We start from the raw sequence: 14,572 nt of genomic DNA, 5'->3' as shown, positions 1-14,572 counted from the left end.
GGGATCCACAGTGAAGACTCTCCACTGGTTGGTGACCACTGCTGTAACGTCTGATTGTGAAAACACGTTCTGTTATTAAACACTTGATGAACAGATGAAGATAAAAAGTGAAGCTGTGAGTTAACTCTGTTAATTAGTCCTTTGAAGGCTCTTTGTTCCAGACCTGCTGTTCACATCTGTCTCTGGGATCCGATCACATGACGTCTGTCACCAGGTGTGAACTGACAAACTTAGAGTCATGTGATCAGCAGACGGATGTTAACAGCAGGTGTGAGAGTGAGACAGTAAAACTTTCAGAAACTTGTGTTCACACTCACCTGCTCACTTTCCTTCCTTCTGCTCGTCCAGGTGAAAATGGAGTCTGACCGCTCCCTGTTCTCAGGCTCCTCCTCCTTCCTGTTGAACCAGTTCACTCTTGAAACCAGTTTAAAGTCCAGTTCATACCCATGAAGATGAACTGGTTCACAGTTCATGTTTTATTGTGATGTTATGATGTAGATAACAAACTTAGGATCATGTCTTTAGTTAATAATGGACGGTGTGGGATCATTAATCCAGATCTTCACTTTCACACTGAGTCCTGACTGGGAGCGTCTCCTGGGACTGAGCCGTACAATGTGATCCATCATGATGTTTAAATGAGCCTCAGAAACTTTGGAGTCAAACACGGTGAAGTCCTTGCGATCGGTCTGATCCGTCAATAGTTTGTTAAAATGTGGAAAACTCCCAAACGGCCCAACTGCATCAAATGAAGCCTGAGCTCAAACCCATGTTTCCTCCTGTGATTTGAAGGTTGTTATATTTGGTGTTGGAGCTGATTGTGTGACTCCATCTGCAGAACTCTGCCACGTCAGGTCACATTTATACAGTCCAGTCACAGGGTTGGTTTATAGATCTAGAGAAATACAGCTGCATTGTGATGCATCATTTCACCGTTGTGTATTTCAATAACTGCTGAGATTTGCTTCCCATTCTTTTCTCTGACTAGACGAGTGTTCGATGTATAAAATGATCCAAGTAGAAACAGTAACAGTGTTTGACCACAAGGGGTCAGCAAAGAGCCAGAGTACCTGGCTGCAGACAACATGGTTTTCCTATCAAGTCTAAACTGGATGAACTGGAATTCCACCATAGAAACTACTTTCTATGAAAACAAGAAATAAAACTGATGTGAGTGTAAATTCTATTTCACAGAAAACTTGAGCAAAGCCTTGATCATCTTTTCATTGGATTTATTTGAAATGCAAGTTGTTATTTAGTGTTTTATTTACATACAGTATAAAACAAGTTGATCCCAAAGCTTATTGGAGAATCGTGACGTTAAAAAAACTGTTTTTGTTTGCTGCTGCAGAGAGAGAGAGAGAGAGAGAGAGAGAGAGAGAGAGAGAGGGGGGAGAGAGAGAGAGAGAGAGAGAGAGAGAGAGAGAGAGAGAGAGAGAGAGAGAGAGAGAGAGAGAGAGAGAGAGAGAGAGAGAGAGAGAGAGAGAGAGAGAGACACAGAGAGAGAGAGAACTCTAACCCTATAACTTACCCTAACCCTCTAGGGCAGGGGTCTTCAATGTTTTTCAGGCCAAGGACCCCCAAACAGGTGGAGAGATGGAGCAGGGACCCCCTACTATATATATTGTATAAAATTGTGTTTTATATTAAACTGGGCCTAGTGCCATGTATAAACATAACTACCCTGATATTGTGCATTCAATACTAAGCTACTCAAATATTACACGGGTTCATATATTCATGTTTTTAATTTAAACATGTGCAAGGTACAGGGTGGTCATGCCACTGCCATTTATAAACATACAGTGGGTAAGGAAAGCATTCAGACCCCTTTAAATTTTCACTCTGTTTCATTGCAGACATTTGCTTAAATCAAAACGTTCATTTTATTTTTCATCAATGTACACTCAGCACCCCATCTTGACAGAAAAAAACAGAAATGTAGAAAGTTTTGCAAATTTGTTAAAAAAGAAAAACTGAAATATCACATGGTCATGAGTGATGGTGATGTGAATGAGCAGCAGATTATATCAGATTATTCTTCTTTCTGCTCCGTTTAATTCAGGATCAGAGGTTTTGTGTTTTGCTTTGAAATGGTTTTGTTTGGTGAATGAATTTATCCACTGATAAATAATCAAAAATAAATGTATTGATCGGCTGTTTATACTGAGACAGATCGATCAGATGTAGAATTTCATTATGATCGCAAGCTTTTACTTCTAAGTGAGTTAGGGTTTGTATAAAACATCCTCGGGTCAGTTTTCTATTAAATATGGTAAAATGTTTATGAAACAGTTTCCTCAGAGACTTAAAGATGCTCTGCTCTTCATCGACTCTTCTTCATTCTGTAAATGTCTAATTCACTTTTCTTCTGCTTAGTTCCATTCTGTCAAACTGGTGATTTTGTTCTTTTACCTGCACCAAGGACGAGATGTTTCCACCTGTTTGTTTGAAGAGGAAAGAAACGCTGAGTCATGATTCCAGTGAAGTCGGTGGAAGGATGTTTATTGAGCATTAAAGCAGAGACAAGTAGAAACAGAACTTTTCTCTCTGAGATGTTTTTCTTCTCGTTACATCTGGTTTGTCACAGAGGAAATGATCCATGTGTTTGACTCATAGACTGAATATAAAGGCTTTGACTGGGATGTGCTGCTGTTATACTGCAGCGCCACCTGTGGGTCAAAAGTAGAAAAGCCACCACCGCTCTGCACCTGATGCAGAAATGAAAACGTCCCATTTATAAGTCCAGAGTTTTGATCTTTTGTGTCAAAGACAAAACTCTGATTTTAAACTCAAAGTGATTTCAATGTTTTGAACTAAATCAATTTGTGACGTGAATCCAGGAACTTTAAGATCATAAACACACATCTACACAGAATGTGGTTCTACACACATGGAGACATACTGAGGGACAAAGGTGGACAATAATAAAGACAAACTTAAACACACTCTATGTGACTCTTTATAGAGGGTTTATATATTCTGCTTGTGTTGTGTCATTTCAATAAACACATTCTTCATGTGAATAAACACAATCGGGGCAGGAAGGTTGCTGGTTTGAATCCGGTTCAGATGGGTCTTCCTGTGTGGAGTCTGCATGTTCTCCACGTGTTTTCTCCAGGTCCTCCGGCTTCATCTCACAAACACATGCAGATTAGGGGTTGTGTAGATTGGAGACTACACACAAGCTGCTGCTGCTTCAGCCTCTGGATCCTCAGGACACAGCTCAGCCTCCGTCCACACACACTGTCCTCTTCACACTCAGCTCCACTAAGACTCCTCCCACCTGTTGAGAGAAGAAGACATCAGTGTCACAGAGACTCACTTCATCAGCTGTGAGTCAGTGATGCAGCTCATCCAGTAGAAAGAGCAGCAGCGTGGAATGACTCCAACTATCTACTGACCTCAGAATCTCCAGTTGACAGGTTGGACTCTGCTGTAGATCAAGCAGCTCCTTCACTCCTGAGTCCTGCAGGTCGTTGTCACTCAGATTCAGTTCTCTCAGATGAGAGGGGTTTGACATCAGAGCTGAAGCCAGAGAAGAACAGCTGATCTCTGACAGACTGCAGTCCATCAACCTGGATAAAGAATAAAACTTAACTGTAAATTAAACTGAGATCATGTGTGAAAATAACAGACACATATTCATGTCAGCACAGACTCATAACATGGAAGATATATATGAAATCAGAAATGTTGGACTAAAAACAAATCCTGATTCAGTACAAATAGATTATTTGGACCTGGTCTCTGTCCTGCAGATCGGTTTAGGAAATCCAGAACTAAACTCAGTGTTTTAACAAGTAGCTGAATATTTAAAATGTCACAGATTAATTAATAACTGGATTCAAGTTATGCATGAAGAGGAATTATGTTAAATTAGAATTAAATGAGATAAATGCTGTTTTATAGATGTGAGATCTACAAAAGTCAGTCAGTGAACTGACCTCAGAGTTTCCAGTCGACAGGTTGGAATCTGTAGAAAACCACACAGCTCCTTCACTCCTGAGTCCTGCAGTTTGTTTAGTCTCAGATCCAGTTCTCTCAGATGAGAGGGGTTTGACCTCAGAGCTGAAGCCAGAGAAGAACAGCTGATCTCTGACAGACTGCAGTCCATCAACCTGGATAAAGAATAAAACTTAACTGTAAATTAAACTGAGATCATGTGTGAAAATAACAGACACATATTCATGTCGGCACAGACTCATAACATGGAAGATAAATATGAAATCAGACATGTTGGACTAAAAACGAGTCCTGATTCAGTACAAATAGATTTTTTGGACCCGGTCTCTGTCCTGCAGATCAGTTTAGGAAATCCTCTACTAAACTCTGTTTTTTAACAAGTAGCTGAATATTTAAAATGTCAAAGATTAATTTATGAATGGATTCAAGTTATGTATGAAGAGGAATTATTTTAAATTATAATAAATGTGATAAATTGTGTATAAAGGCTGTTTTATAGATATGAGATCTACAAAAGTCAGTCAGTGAACTGACCTCAGAGTCTCCAGTCGACAGGTTGGACTCTGTAGAAAAACACACAGCTCCTTCACTGCTGAGTCCTGCAGGTTGTTGAAGCTCAGATCCAGTTCTCTCAGATGAGAGGGGTTTGACCTCAGAGCTGAAGCCAGAGAAGACCAGCTGATCTCTGACAGACTGCAACTCCACAACCTGGATAAAGAAATATGAATATTAGAATGTGTCCTCCTGTTGTTGTGGATCGTCATCATGTCAACACAGACTCTCAACATGCTGCTGACCTCAGTCCAGTCTGTGACCTGAAGATAAATATCAGATCAGACATGTTGGACCATTGTTTCATTCATCAGCTTCTTCTCTGTGTGTTGGTCACTGAGCAGGTTTGTGTAATTAAACACTGTTTAAAGTAGGGACGGCTCCTGATGTCACTTCCTGTTTGTTTCTATACTTATCAATTGTCCAATGTGTTTCAATCAGAATGTGTCTTATTTGGAAAACCTGAGGTGGACGAGTGCTCGGCCTCAGTCCACATGTTATTTACTGACACTTTCTCAGTGATCAGGAGCAGGTGAGTGCAGGTGAATGGAGTTGATGAGGTGGACGTGACTGACAGGCTGGGTGAGGGACAGATGACTGAGGGACAGTGAGCAGAGCAGAACGGAGACAAGTTAAATAAATAATGACCCAATAAGAAAGAAAGTCTGAAAAGTGAAGAAGGATTTAAGGACCTCAGAGTCTCCAGTCGACAGTTTGGACTCTCCAGTCCAGAACACAGCAGCTTCACTCCTGAATCCTGCAGCTCGTTGTGACTCAGATCCAGTTCTCTCAGATGTGAGGGGTCTGACTTCAGAGCTGAGGCCACAACTTCACAGTGAGGCTCTGAGAGTCGACAACCATCGAGTCTGTAATTAAAGAAAATATAAAATCTGTGAGAATTAAATCAGAAAACACAACATTCATACAAAACGTGATCATCTGACCCTCACCCTGGTAAATCCTCTCTTTGTTAAAAACACCTGAAGAGAATCCTTTCAGATTTGGTTCAAGCGTTCATTCAGACTAACAGAGGAAATTGTGAATGTGGGCTATACAAATAAAATTTGATTGATTGATTGATTGATTGATTGATTGATTGATTTGATTAGATTCAGGTGGTCAAAGGTCAAGGTCACAGAACATGTTCATGGCCTCTTGAACATGATATCTCAAGTCTGTCCTCAGGAGATTTCTTCACATTTTGACTCAAAGAGAAACTGATTAGATTTCAGTGGTCAAAGGTCAAAGGTAACAGTGACCTCATGTTATTGTGGAGTCAACATGTCAGGAACCTGAAGGGATGGACACTGCACTGGTTGGTGATGGAGGACAAACGCAGGGTGGGAACTCTAGTTGACAAGAAAGAAGAAGAAACTATATTTCCTGCTTCTTCAGTTTAAAGGAACCGTCAGTGATTCTCATCCAAACACTGATTCAGTGATCGTCTCCTCACACTGTGCTAGCATAGATATCTACATATATATATATATATATATATATATATGTATATATATGTATATATAAAAATCTCCCTTGCACCCCCACATGGTCGTATGTCTGAACCCTCAAACTCCAGCACAGTGATCACATTGGATTTCACTCTCCACATCTGATATGTACATGAAAACAATGAAATTGTATATTTACATCATAATAATAATATTTATTACACACACACACACACACACACACACACTCACAGAGCCTTCCTGCAGTTCCTCACAGCTGGGATCAGTCTCCGTCGACCCTGGTCTGATGTGTTGAACTTCTTCAGGTCCAACTCATCCAGAACCTCCTCTGACATCTGCAGCATGTAGGCCAGAGCTGAGCAGTGGATCTCAGAGAGTTCCTCCTTTGATCTGTTCTCTGATGTCAGGAACTGTTGCATCTGCTGATGAACTGAGTGGTCGTTCATCTCAATCAGACAGTGGAAGATGTTGATGCTTCTGTCAGGAGAAATGTCATCACTCTTCATCTTCTTCAGGTGGTTGATGACTCTCTGGATGATCTCTGGATTGTTCCCTGTCCGACCCAGCAGGCCTCCTAAGACTCTCTGGTTGGACTCCAGACTGAGGCCGTGAAGGAAGCGAACAAACAGGTCCAGATGACCATTTGTACTGGTGAGGGATTTCTTCATGGTTCTCTGCAGGAAGTCATACAGGGAGAAGGTACTGTATGTAATCTTACGCATTCCCAAGAAGTTGTTTAGTTCTTCTGTGTTCCTCTCGGTGTAACAGTGGAACATATAGACTGCAGCCAGAAACTCCTGAATGCTCAGATGAACAAAGCAGTAGACTGATTTCTGGAAGATCACACACTCTCTTCTGAAGATCTCAGTACAAACTCCTGAGTACACCGAGGCCTCTGTGACATTAAGACCACACCGCTCCAGGTCTTCTTGGTAGAACATGATGTTTCCTTCCTCCAGATGTTTAAGTGCCAGCCTCCCCAGCTTCAGGAGAACGTCCCTGTCAGCCTGCGTCAGCTGCTGTGGACTCGTCTCATGTCCCTCACCGTACTTGTTGTTCTTCCTCTTTGTCTGGACCAGCAGGAAGTGTGAGTACAGGTCAGTCAGGGTCTTGGGCAGCTCTCCTCTCTGCTCTGTGGTCAACATGTGCTCCAGAACTGTAGCACTGATCCAGCAGAAGACTGGGATTTGACACATGATGTGGAGGCTCCTGGACATCCTGATGTGTGATCGGATTCTGCTGCAGAGCTTTTTATTACTGAATCTCCTCCTGAAGTACTTCTTCTTCTGGGCCTCAGTGAAGCCTCGTACTTCTGTGACCCTGTCAACACATGCAGGAGGGATTTGATTGGCCGCCGCAGGTCTGGAGGTTATCCAGACGAGAGCCGAGGGAAGCAGATTCCCCCGGATGAGGTTTGTCAGCAGCACGTTGACTGATGACCTCTGTGTGACCTCAGACACAAGCTCCCTGTGGTTGAAGTCCAGAGAAGGTCTGCTTTCATCCAGGCCGTCAAAGATGAACAAAGGTTTACAGACAGCGAGCGTCTCTGCCGTGAGCTTCTGTAACGCTGGATGGAAAACACGGAGCAGCGTGAGGAGACTGTGCTGCTGGTCCTTCACCAGGTTCAGCTCCCTGAACGAAAGCACAGTCAGCAGACCCACATCCTGGTTCTCTAAACCCTCTGCCCAGTCCAGAGTGAACTTCTGCACCGAGAAGGTTTTTCCAACGCCAGCGACGCCGTAGGTCAGGACGACTCTGATGCGTCTCTGCTGGTCAGTGGAGGCTTTAAAGATGTCGTGGCACCTGATGGGAGTGTCGTGGAGGATCTTCTTCTTGGAAGCCGTCTCAAGCTGCCTCACCTCATGTTGAGTATTAACCTCTTCACTCTGTCCCTCTGTGATGTAGAGCTCAGTGTAGATCCTGTTGAGGAGGGTTCTACTTCCTGTTGCATCACTTCCTTCAGTCACATGTTCACATCTCCTCCCCAGACTGAGCTGATGTTCATCTAAAACCTCCTGCAGACCAGGATCTGCTGAAAGACAAGAAACAATGTCAGAGACAGAGAATCTGAGAATCTGCTGATTGTTTTCATCAGATGCAGAAAAACTACAGAAAATAAAAGCTTTTTAACTTTGTGCTTTTATAACAATGTTAAATGTTGATGCTGTATGAAGGAACAAAATAAAACCACATGTGCTGATGTCAGAAGTGAAGACATCAGCAGACACATGTACAGTGCTGCTCTGACCGGCTGTCTGAGCTCCAGCTCCTGTTCTGGATCTTTGTCCACACTGGGGACAGGAGGAGTCTCCTGAAGAACCAGACTGGTCCCAGTATGAGGTGATACACTGTCTGCAGAACCAGTGTCCACAGCTGGTGGAGACTGGATCCTTCAGGACGTCCTGACACGAAGCACAGCAGGAAGACTGCTCCTCCTCAGAAACATGACTCCTCCTCCTCTCCCTGTGAAGACATGTCCTGATAACTCACATGTCACAGTCACAGGTTGTCATTACTTCTGTCAAGGAGGGTTTGTTTTCACCCAGTATGTTTGTGTGTTGGTTGGTTCGTTAGTGGGATTATAAAAAACAACAGATTACCAGTAAATTTAGTGGAAGGGTGTGGTCTGTGAACCAGATTGGGGGGGGGGTCCTCTTTCACAGACATGTTCAGAGGACTGATGTTTACCAGTGTGTGGAATTTGGTGCAGATCAAAATCCAAATGAGTCTCTAGTGGATTTCAAAGTGGTTTCATAAGGAGCGTGTTGGTTCTTGGTGGAGGTCTGAGCTCTTTGAGTGATTCTGAGAGATTAGTCACCAACTTCAATGAAGCTGTGTCCTAATGCAGGGGCCACACTAGAGGAAACTAGATCCTCTTCAGAGCAGGTCACAGTAGAAACAGTCTCTTACTCTGTGGGTGAGGGTCCAGGTTCATTACTGAAGTTTGGAGGATAATGTTTGGACCAGTCACTCCTCAGAGACAGACAGCTGGACCCTGGAGACTCTGCTCTCAGTCTCTGGTCCTGACCTCTGCAAACACAAACATGTTTTTATTCAGAACACATCATTCACTGGTTCATTCTCTGAGGATTCAGTTTAGAGCTTCACATGTTTGTAGCAGGTCTCTTACTTTGTGTGTGAGGGTCCAGGTTCTTTACTGAAGTTTACAAGAGGATGTCTCATGGACCAGTCACTCTTCAGAGACACACAGCTGAACCCTGGAGACTCTGCTCTCTCCTCTTCCTCCTCATAACCACTCATCTTCAGTCTGAGAGGAAAAACACTGTGAGCTCAAAGGAACCAGGACAAACAAGTGTGTGTCTGTTCAAGAAACACACAGACACACACACACACACACACACACACACACACACACACACACACACACACACACACACACACACACCACCCTGATATCTTCGAAAAACCCACTTCATTATTTATATATTTTGTGATTTCTGTTAAAGGCTGAATGCACGAGCACATAAATATACACAAAGAAATGCAGTTATACAACTTCATCTGTTCAATGCACAATATTCCCATAAATATTAATTCATATCAACAGCATCTGTTCAATCTTTATCTTCTCAGTTCAACAATGTTCTGCAGAGTTATGCTACTGCAGCACAATGTTTTTTACAAAGGTTTTGACTTAAGTATATGGTCATAAATATGAATATTACCTTGTATATAAGTATATATTGATCATTAGTTCTCCAGCTGTCAGTCTCTCACTTCCATTGTGTGTGATAAGGACTGAACTCTGTGTGTGTAAGAGTGAGTCATGTGACCTCAGGAGGCCTCAAGGAGTTTGGAGGCAAATTTCAATCAACCACTCGATTATTCAGCCAGTTGCAGCCTTTTTAAATAAGTACATAGAAATTAAATTAATAGAATTTATGTCTCAAAGTTTGCAGAAGTTGAGCTATTGTACAAGAAAAATAATAAAGTTCCCCTTCATGTAATATTGGTTTATGTCATTTTAATTACACCAATAAACCTGCAGAGCCATAAACAAACAGTGAATAACAAAGTGTTTTTGCAACTTGAGCATTTCCTTATCTCCACTCAAACCAATCAACTACATTAAAGTTAATCAATACAAGCTTGTAAATGTTCCTGTGTCCTTCAACCCCCGGCCACTAAGAGAAGGAAACTCAACATCTAGTATCATGTTCACGTCATAAAGGCTGGAAATGAATTACAGAACTTTATAGACAGTAACACTGAGAGCACATCAGTCAGCAGCTTGAAGCAGCACTCTGTATCTCCACTCAGTTCTATGGCTTTGTGCCCAAATGAAGGTCAAACACAAGCTCTTCAACTTTATATTCACTTTGAAACTCACACAAAACAAGAATGTAGTTATATGTGTGTGTGTGTGTGTGTGTGTGTGTGTGTGTGTGTGTGTGTGTGTGTGTGTGTGTGTGTGTGTGTGTGTGTGTGTGTGTGTGTGTGTGTGTGTGTACCTGGCTCTGCAGCTCGATGCTCCTCACACCTCAGCCAGTGAGTCCAGAGCTTTACTGGGATCCACAGTGAAGACTCTCCACTGGTTGGTGACCACTGCTGTAACTTATGATTGTGAAAACACGTTGTGTTATTAAACACTTGATGAACAGATGAAGATAAAAAGTGAAACTGTGAGTTAACTCTGTTAATTAGTCCTTTGAAGGCTCTTTGATCCAGACCTGCTGTTCACATCTGTCTCTGGGATCCGATCACATGACGTCTGTCACCAGGTGTGAACTGACAAACTTAGAGTCATGTGATCAGCAGACGGATGTTAACAGCAGGTGTGAGAGTGAGACGGTAAAACTTTCAGAAAGTTGTGTTCACACTCACCTGCTCACTTTCCTTCCTTCTGCTCGTCCAGGTGAAAATGGAGTCTGACCGCTCCCTGTTCTCAGGCTCCTCCTCCTCCCTGTTCTCAGGCTCCTCCTCCTCCCTGTGGAACCAGTTCACTCTTGAAACCAGTTCAAAGTCCAGTTCATACCCATGAAGATGAACTGGTTCACAGTTCATGTTTTATTGTGATGTTATGGTGTAGATAACAAACTTAAGATCATGTATTGAGTTAATAATGGACGGTGTCAGTTTGCAGAGACCTTCAAGACCAGTACAAGTGTAGGTGTGTGTGTGAGATGGATGTTATTGGGTTTGAATGGTTTCACCGTCAAACCAAAGGACTGATTCAGCTCTGCTGTTACAAAGCAAGTTTTCAGGAAATCAGTCCTTCTCTTCAGGATGAGCTCACATCTGTCAGCGTAACACCTGTGATCCCTGGCTTCATTATAATGGATCTGCACTTCTATCATATCCTGCTGCATCCTTTCCAATAAGCACACTGGATCTGTTTCTGGTTTATAAAATGTTTAATGCAGATCCATCAACGTAAGTAGTGTGTATTGTTATTCAGCATCTGTTCCTGCAGGCGTGTTTTTTAAACTGCTCCAACATGACAACGTCTGTCAGAGTGAATGTTGGTTTCAGATTGAAACTCGAGGTCTGTGCATGATAACTGGAACAGCTGATCAGAGGTTTTCCTTTGGTTTCTGGTCCAAAGAAGAACGTGTTAAAGCTTGAATTTACAGGACCCACCTGAACACGACCTGAACATATTTAAAATGTTTCCCTGTAGCAGAGAGTTGCAGGATCCTCACATCGTCACCATGAATTCCTCCTCGAACAACTTTAATGTGACGAGTGATCGAGACTCTCAGGAAACAGTTGTGAAGAAGAATGTGTTCCTTCTGGCTCTTGGTCTGACCATCAACTACATCAACTGCACACTGGTTCACACCTTCAGGAAACACCAGGTCAGAATCCTTCTTAACGTCTTTTATTATTATTATTAATATTATTATCATGATCATTGATGTGATCAGGGATTTCAGGTAGAAAGAGAAACTAACAGGAGAGTTTCATTGACTTCTGTTTCTTCTCCTCTCTTCCAGATGTTTGACCTGAATCCACGTTACATCTTCTTCATCCACCTGGTGTTGAACGATATGATCCAGCTCACTGCAACAATCAGCCTGTTTCTCTTTATTACGTCTTCTACAAGATCCAAGCGACGCTCTGCTGCCTCATCATCTCCCTTACCATCTTCACTGTTACGCACCTGGCCTAGGGGCGCCAGGCTACACAACAAAAAGACGGGAGACAACAGTTTTCCAATCAAAATAAGTATTTAATCAAACCAAACCAATCCACGTGCTCAACTTATAATAAAAGTATGGGATGTGGAAGTCAGTAAGTCCGTAGTGTGGAGTGTGTATGCATGAGTGGATTATAGGTGTGTGTTGTTTCAACATAAGTGTTGAAAGGTGTGCATGGCTATGGAGCTGCAAAGAACAGAGAGGGAAGGACTGGGGAAGCAGACTCTTATAGGGCGTTGGCACCCGGGGCCAGGTGCACGCCAATCACTCCTAATGACCAATTAAGTAGGTCTCTGCTCCCCAGTCCTAGAAACAAATGGAAGACACAACATACAGGGAACCGTCACATCACCAGCTTCAACAAACCATTGAATGGAGCTGCCATGGCGGTGGAGTGCTACATCTCCGTCTGTCTACCACTGTGACACGCGGAGCTCTGCACCATCAGAAGAACTCACGTTCTCATAGGTTGGATCTGGGCCATGAACATAGTTTCTGCTCTGTCAGATGTGTTTATCGTTATGGCAACACAGCCTCTACAGTTATTTCATTCTACTATTTTTTGTGAGAGGAACAACCTGCTCCTCATCCTGTGAGTGTAAAACAGAGGGAGGTTTCCTACATGATCTACCTGATGGTGTTTGGTTCACGCTCCTCTACGCATACTTCAAGATCTTCCTGCTGCTAAAGCTGCTAAAGGGAGTAAATCAGGGGATGGAGATGCAAAGAAGGGAAGTGAAACCATCCTGCTTCATGGCTTTCAGCTGCTGCTGTGCATGCTCACCTATTCATTGAGAACATTGTTAAATGAATAATATTAATATATCTTTTAGGGTACCAGCCAATAAGGGTGTGGAGGTGAACTATTGTACAAGTACAATAATAAAGTTCCCTTCATGTAATATTGGTTTATGTCATTTTTAATTATACCAATAAACCTGCAGAGACGTAAACTAACGTTGAATAACAAAGTGTTTTTGCAACTTAAGCATTTCCTAATCTACACTAAAACCAATCAACTACATTAAAGTTAATTAGTACAAGCTTGTAAAAGTTCACGTGTCCTTCAACCCCCGGCCACTAAGAGAAGGAAACTCAACATCTAGTATCATGTTCACGTCATAAAGGCTGGAAATGAATTACAGAACTTTATAGACAGTAACACTGAGAGCACATCAGTCAGCAGCTTGAAGCAGCACTCTGTATCTCCACTCAGTTCTATGGCTTTGTGCCCAAATGAAGGTCAAACACAAGCTCTTCAATTTTATATTCACTTTAAAACTCACACAAAACCAGTATGTAGTTATATGTGTGTGTGTGTGTGTGTGTGTGTGTGTGTGTGTGTGTGTGTGTGTGTGTGTGTGTGTGTACCTGGCTCTGCAGGTCGATGCTCCTGCCACCTCAGCCAGTGAGTCCAGAGCTTTACTGGGATCCACAGTGAAGACTCTCCACTGGTTGGTGACCACTGCTGTAACGTATGGTTGTGAAAACACGTTGTGTTATTAAACACTTGATGAACAGATGAAGATAAAAAGTGAAACTGTGAGTTAACTCTGTTAATTAGTCCTTTGAAGGCTCTTTGATCCAGACCTGCTGTTCACATCTGTCTCTGGGATCCGATCACATGACGTCTGTCACCAGGTGTGAACTGACAAACTTAGAGTCATGTGATCAGCAGACGGATGTTAACAGCAGGTGTGAGAGTGAGACAGGAAAACTTTCAGAAAGTTGTGTTCACACTCACCTGCTCACTTTCCTTCCTTCTGCTCGTCCAGGTGAAAATGGAGTCTGACCGCTCCCTGTTCTCAGGCTCCTCCTCCTCCCTGTTCTCAGGCTCCTCCTCCTCCTCCCTGTGGAACCAGTTCACTCTTGAAACCAGTTCAAAGTCCAGTTCATACCCATGAAGATAATCTGGTTCACAGTTCATGTTTTATTGTGATGTTATGATGTAGATAACAAACTAAGGATCATGTATTTAGACGACTAGACGAGTGTTTGATGTATAAAATGATCCAAGTAGAAACAGTTGATCTCAAAGCTTATTGGAGAATCGTGACGTTAAAAAAACAGTTTTTATCTGCTGCAGAGAGAGAGAGAGAGAGAGAGAGAGAGAAAGAGAGAGAGAGAGAGAGAGAGAGAGAGAGAGAGAGAGAGAGAGAAAGAGGGAGAGGGAGAAAGGGAGAGAGAGTGAAAGGGAGAGAGAGAGAGAGAGAGAGAGAGAGAGAGAGAGAGAGAGAGAGAGAGAGAGGGAGAAAGGGAGAGAGAGAGAAAGGGAGAGAGAGAGAAAGGGAGAGAGAGAGAGAGAGAGAGAGAGAGAGAGAGAGAGAGAGAGAGAGAGAGAGAGAGAGAGAGAGAGAGAGAGAACTCTAACTCTATAACTTACCCTAACCCTCTAAGGAGGTTTTGTTTTCCTCTGTTTGTTTG

At 42.7% G+C, this 14,572-nt stretch overlaps 1 protein-coding gene across 1 annotated transcript; it reads left to right on the top strand.

The window, feature by feature from the left end:
• Window positions 1-11,659: 11,659 nt before the first annotated feature.
• On the top strand, window positions 11,660-12,963 carry or90a1 (odorant receptor, family 90, subfamily A, member 1). Its single transcript, XM_061070051.1, is given in 7 exon segments — window positions 11,660-11,806; window positions 11,945-12,035; window positions 12,038-12,102; window positions 12,472-12,727; window positions 12,730-12,783; window positions 12,786-12,824; window positions 12,827-12,963. Coding segments are annotated over 7 exon segments (789 nt in total).
• Window positions 12,964-14,572: the final 1,609 nt, after the last annotated feature.

Source organism: Limanda limanda, chromosome 4 (genome assembly GCF_963576545.1).
Source record: "Limanda limanda chromosome 4, fLimLim1.1, whole genome shotgun sequence".
In the NCBI taxonomy this organism is placed as follows: Eukaryota; Metazoa; Chordata; class Actinopteri; order Pleuronectiformes; family Pleuronectidae; genus Limanda; species Limanda limanda.
This window is presented reverse-complemented; position numbering and strand designations above follow the sequence as displayed.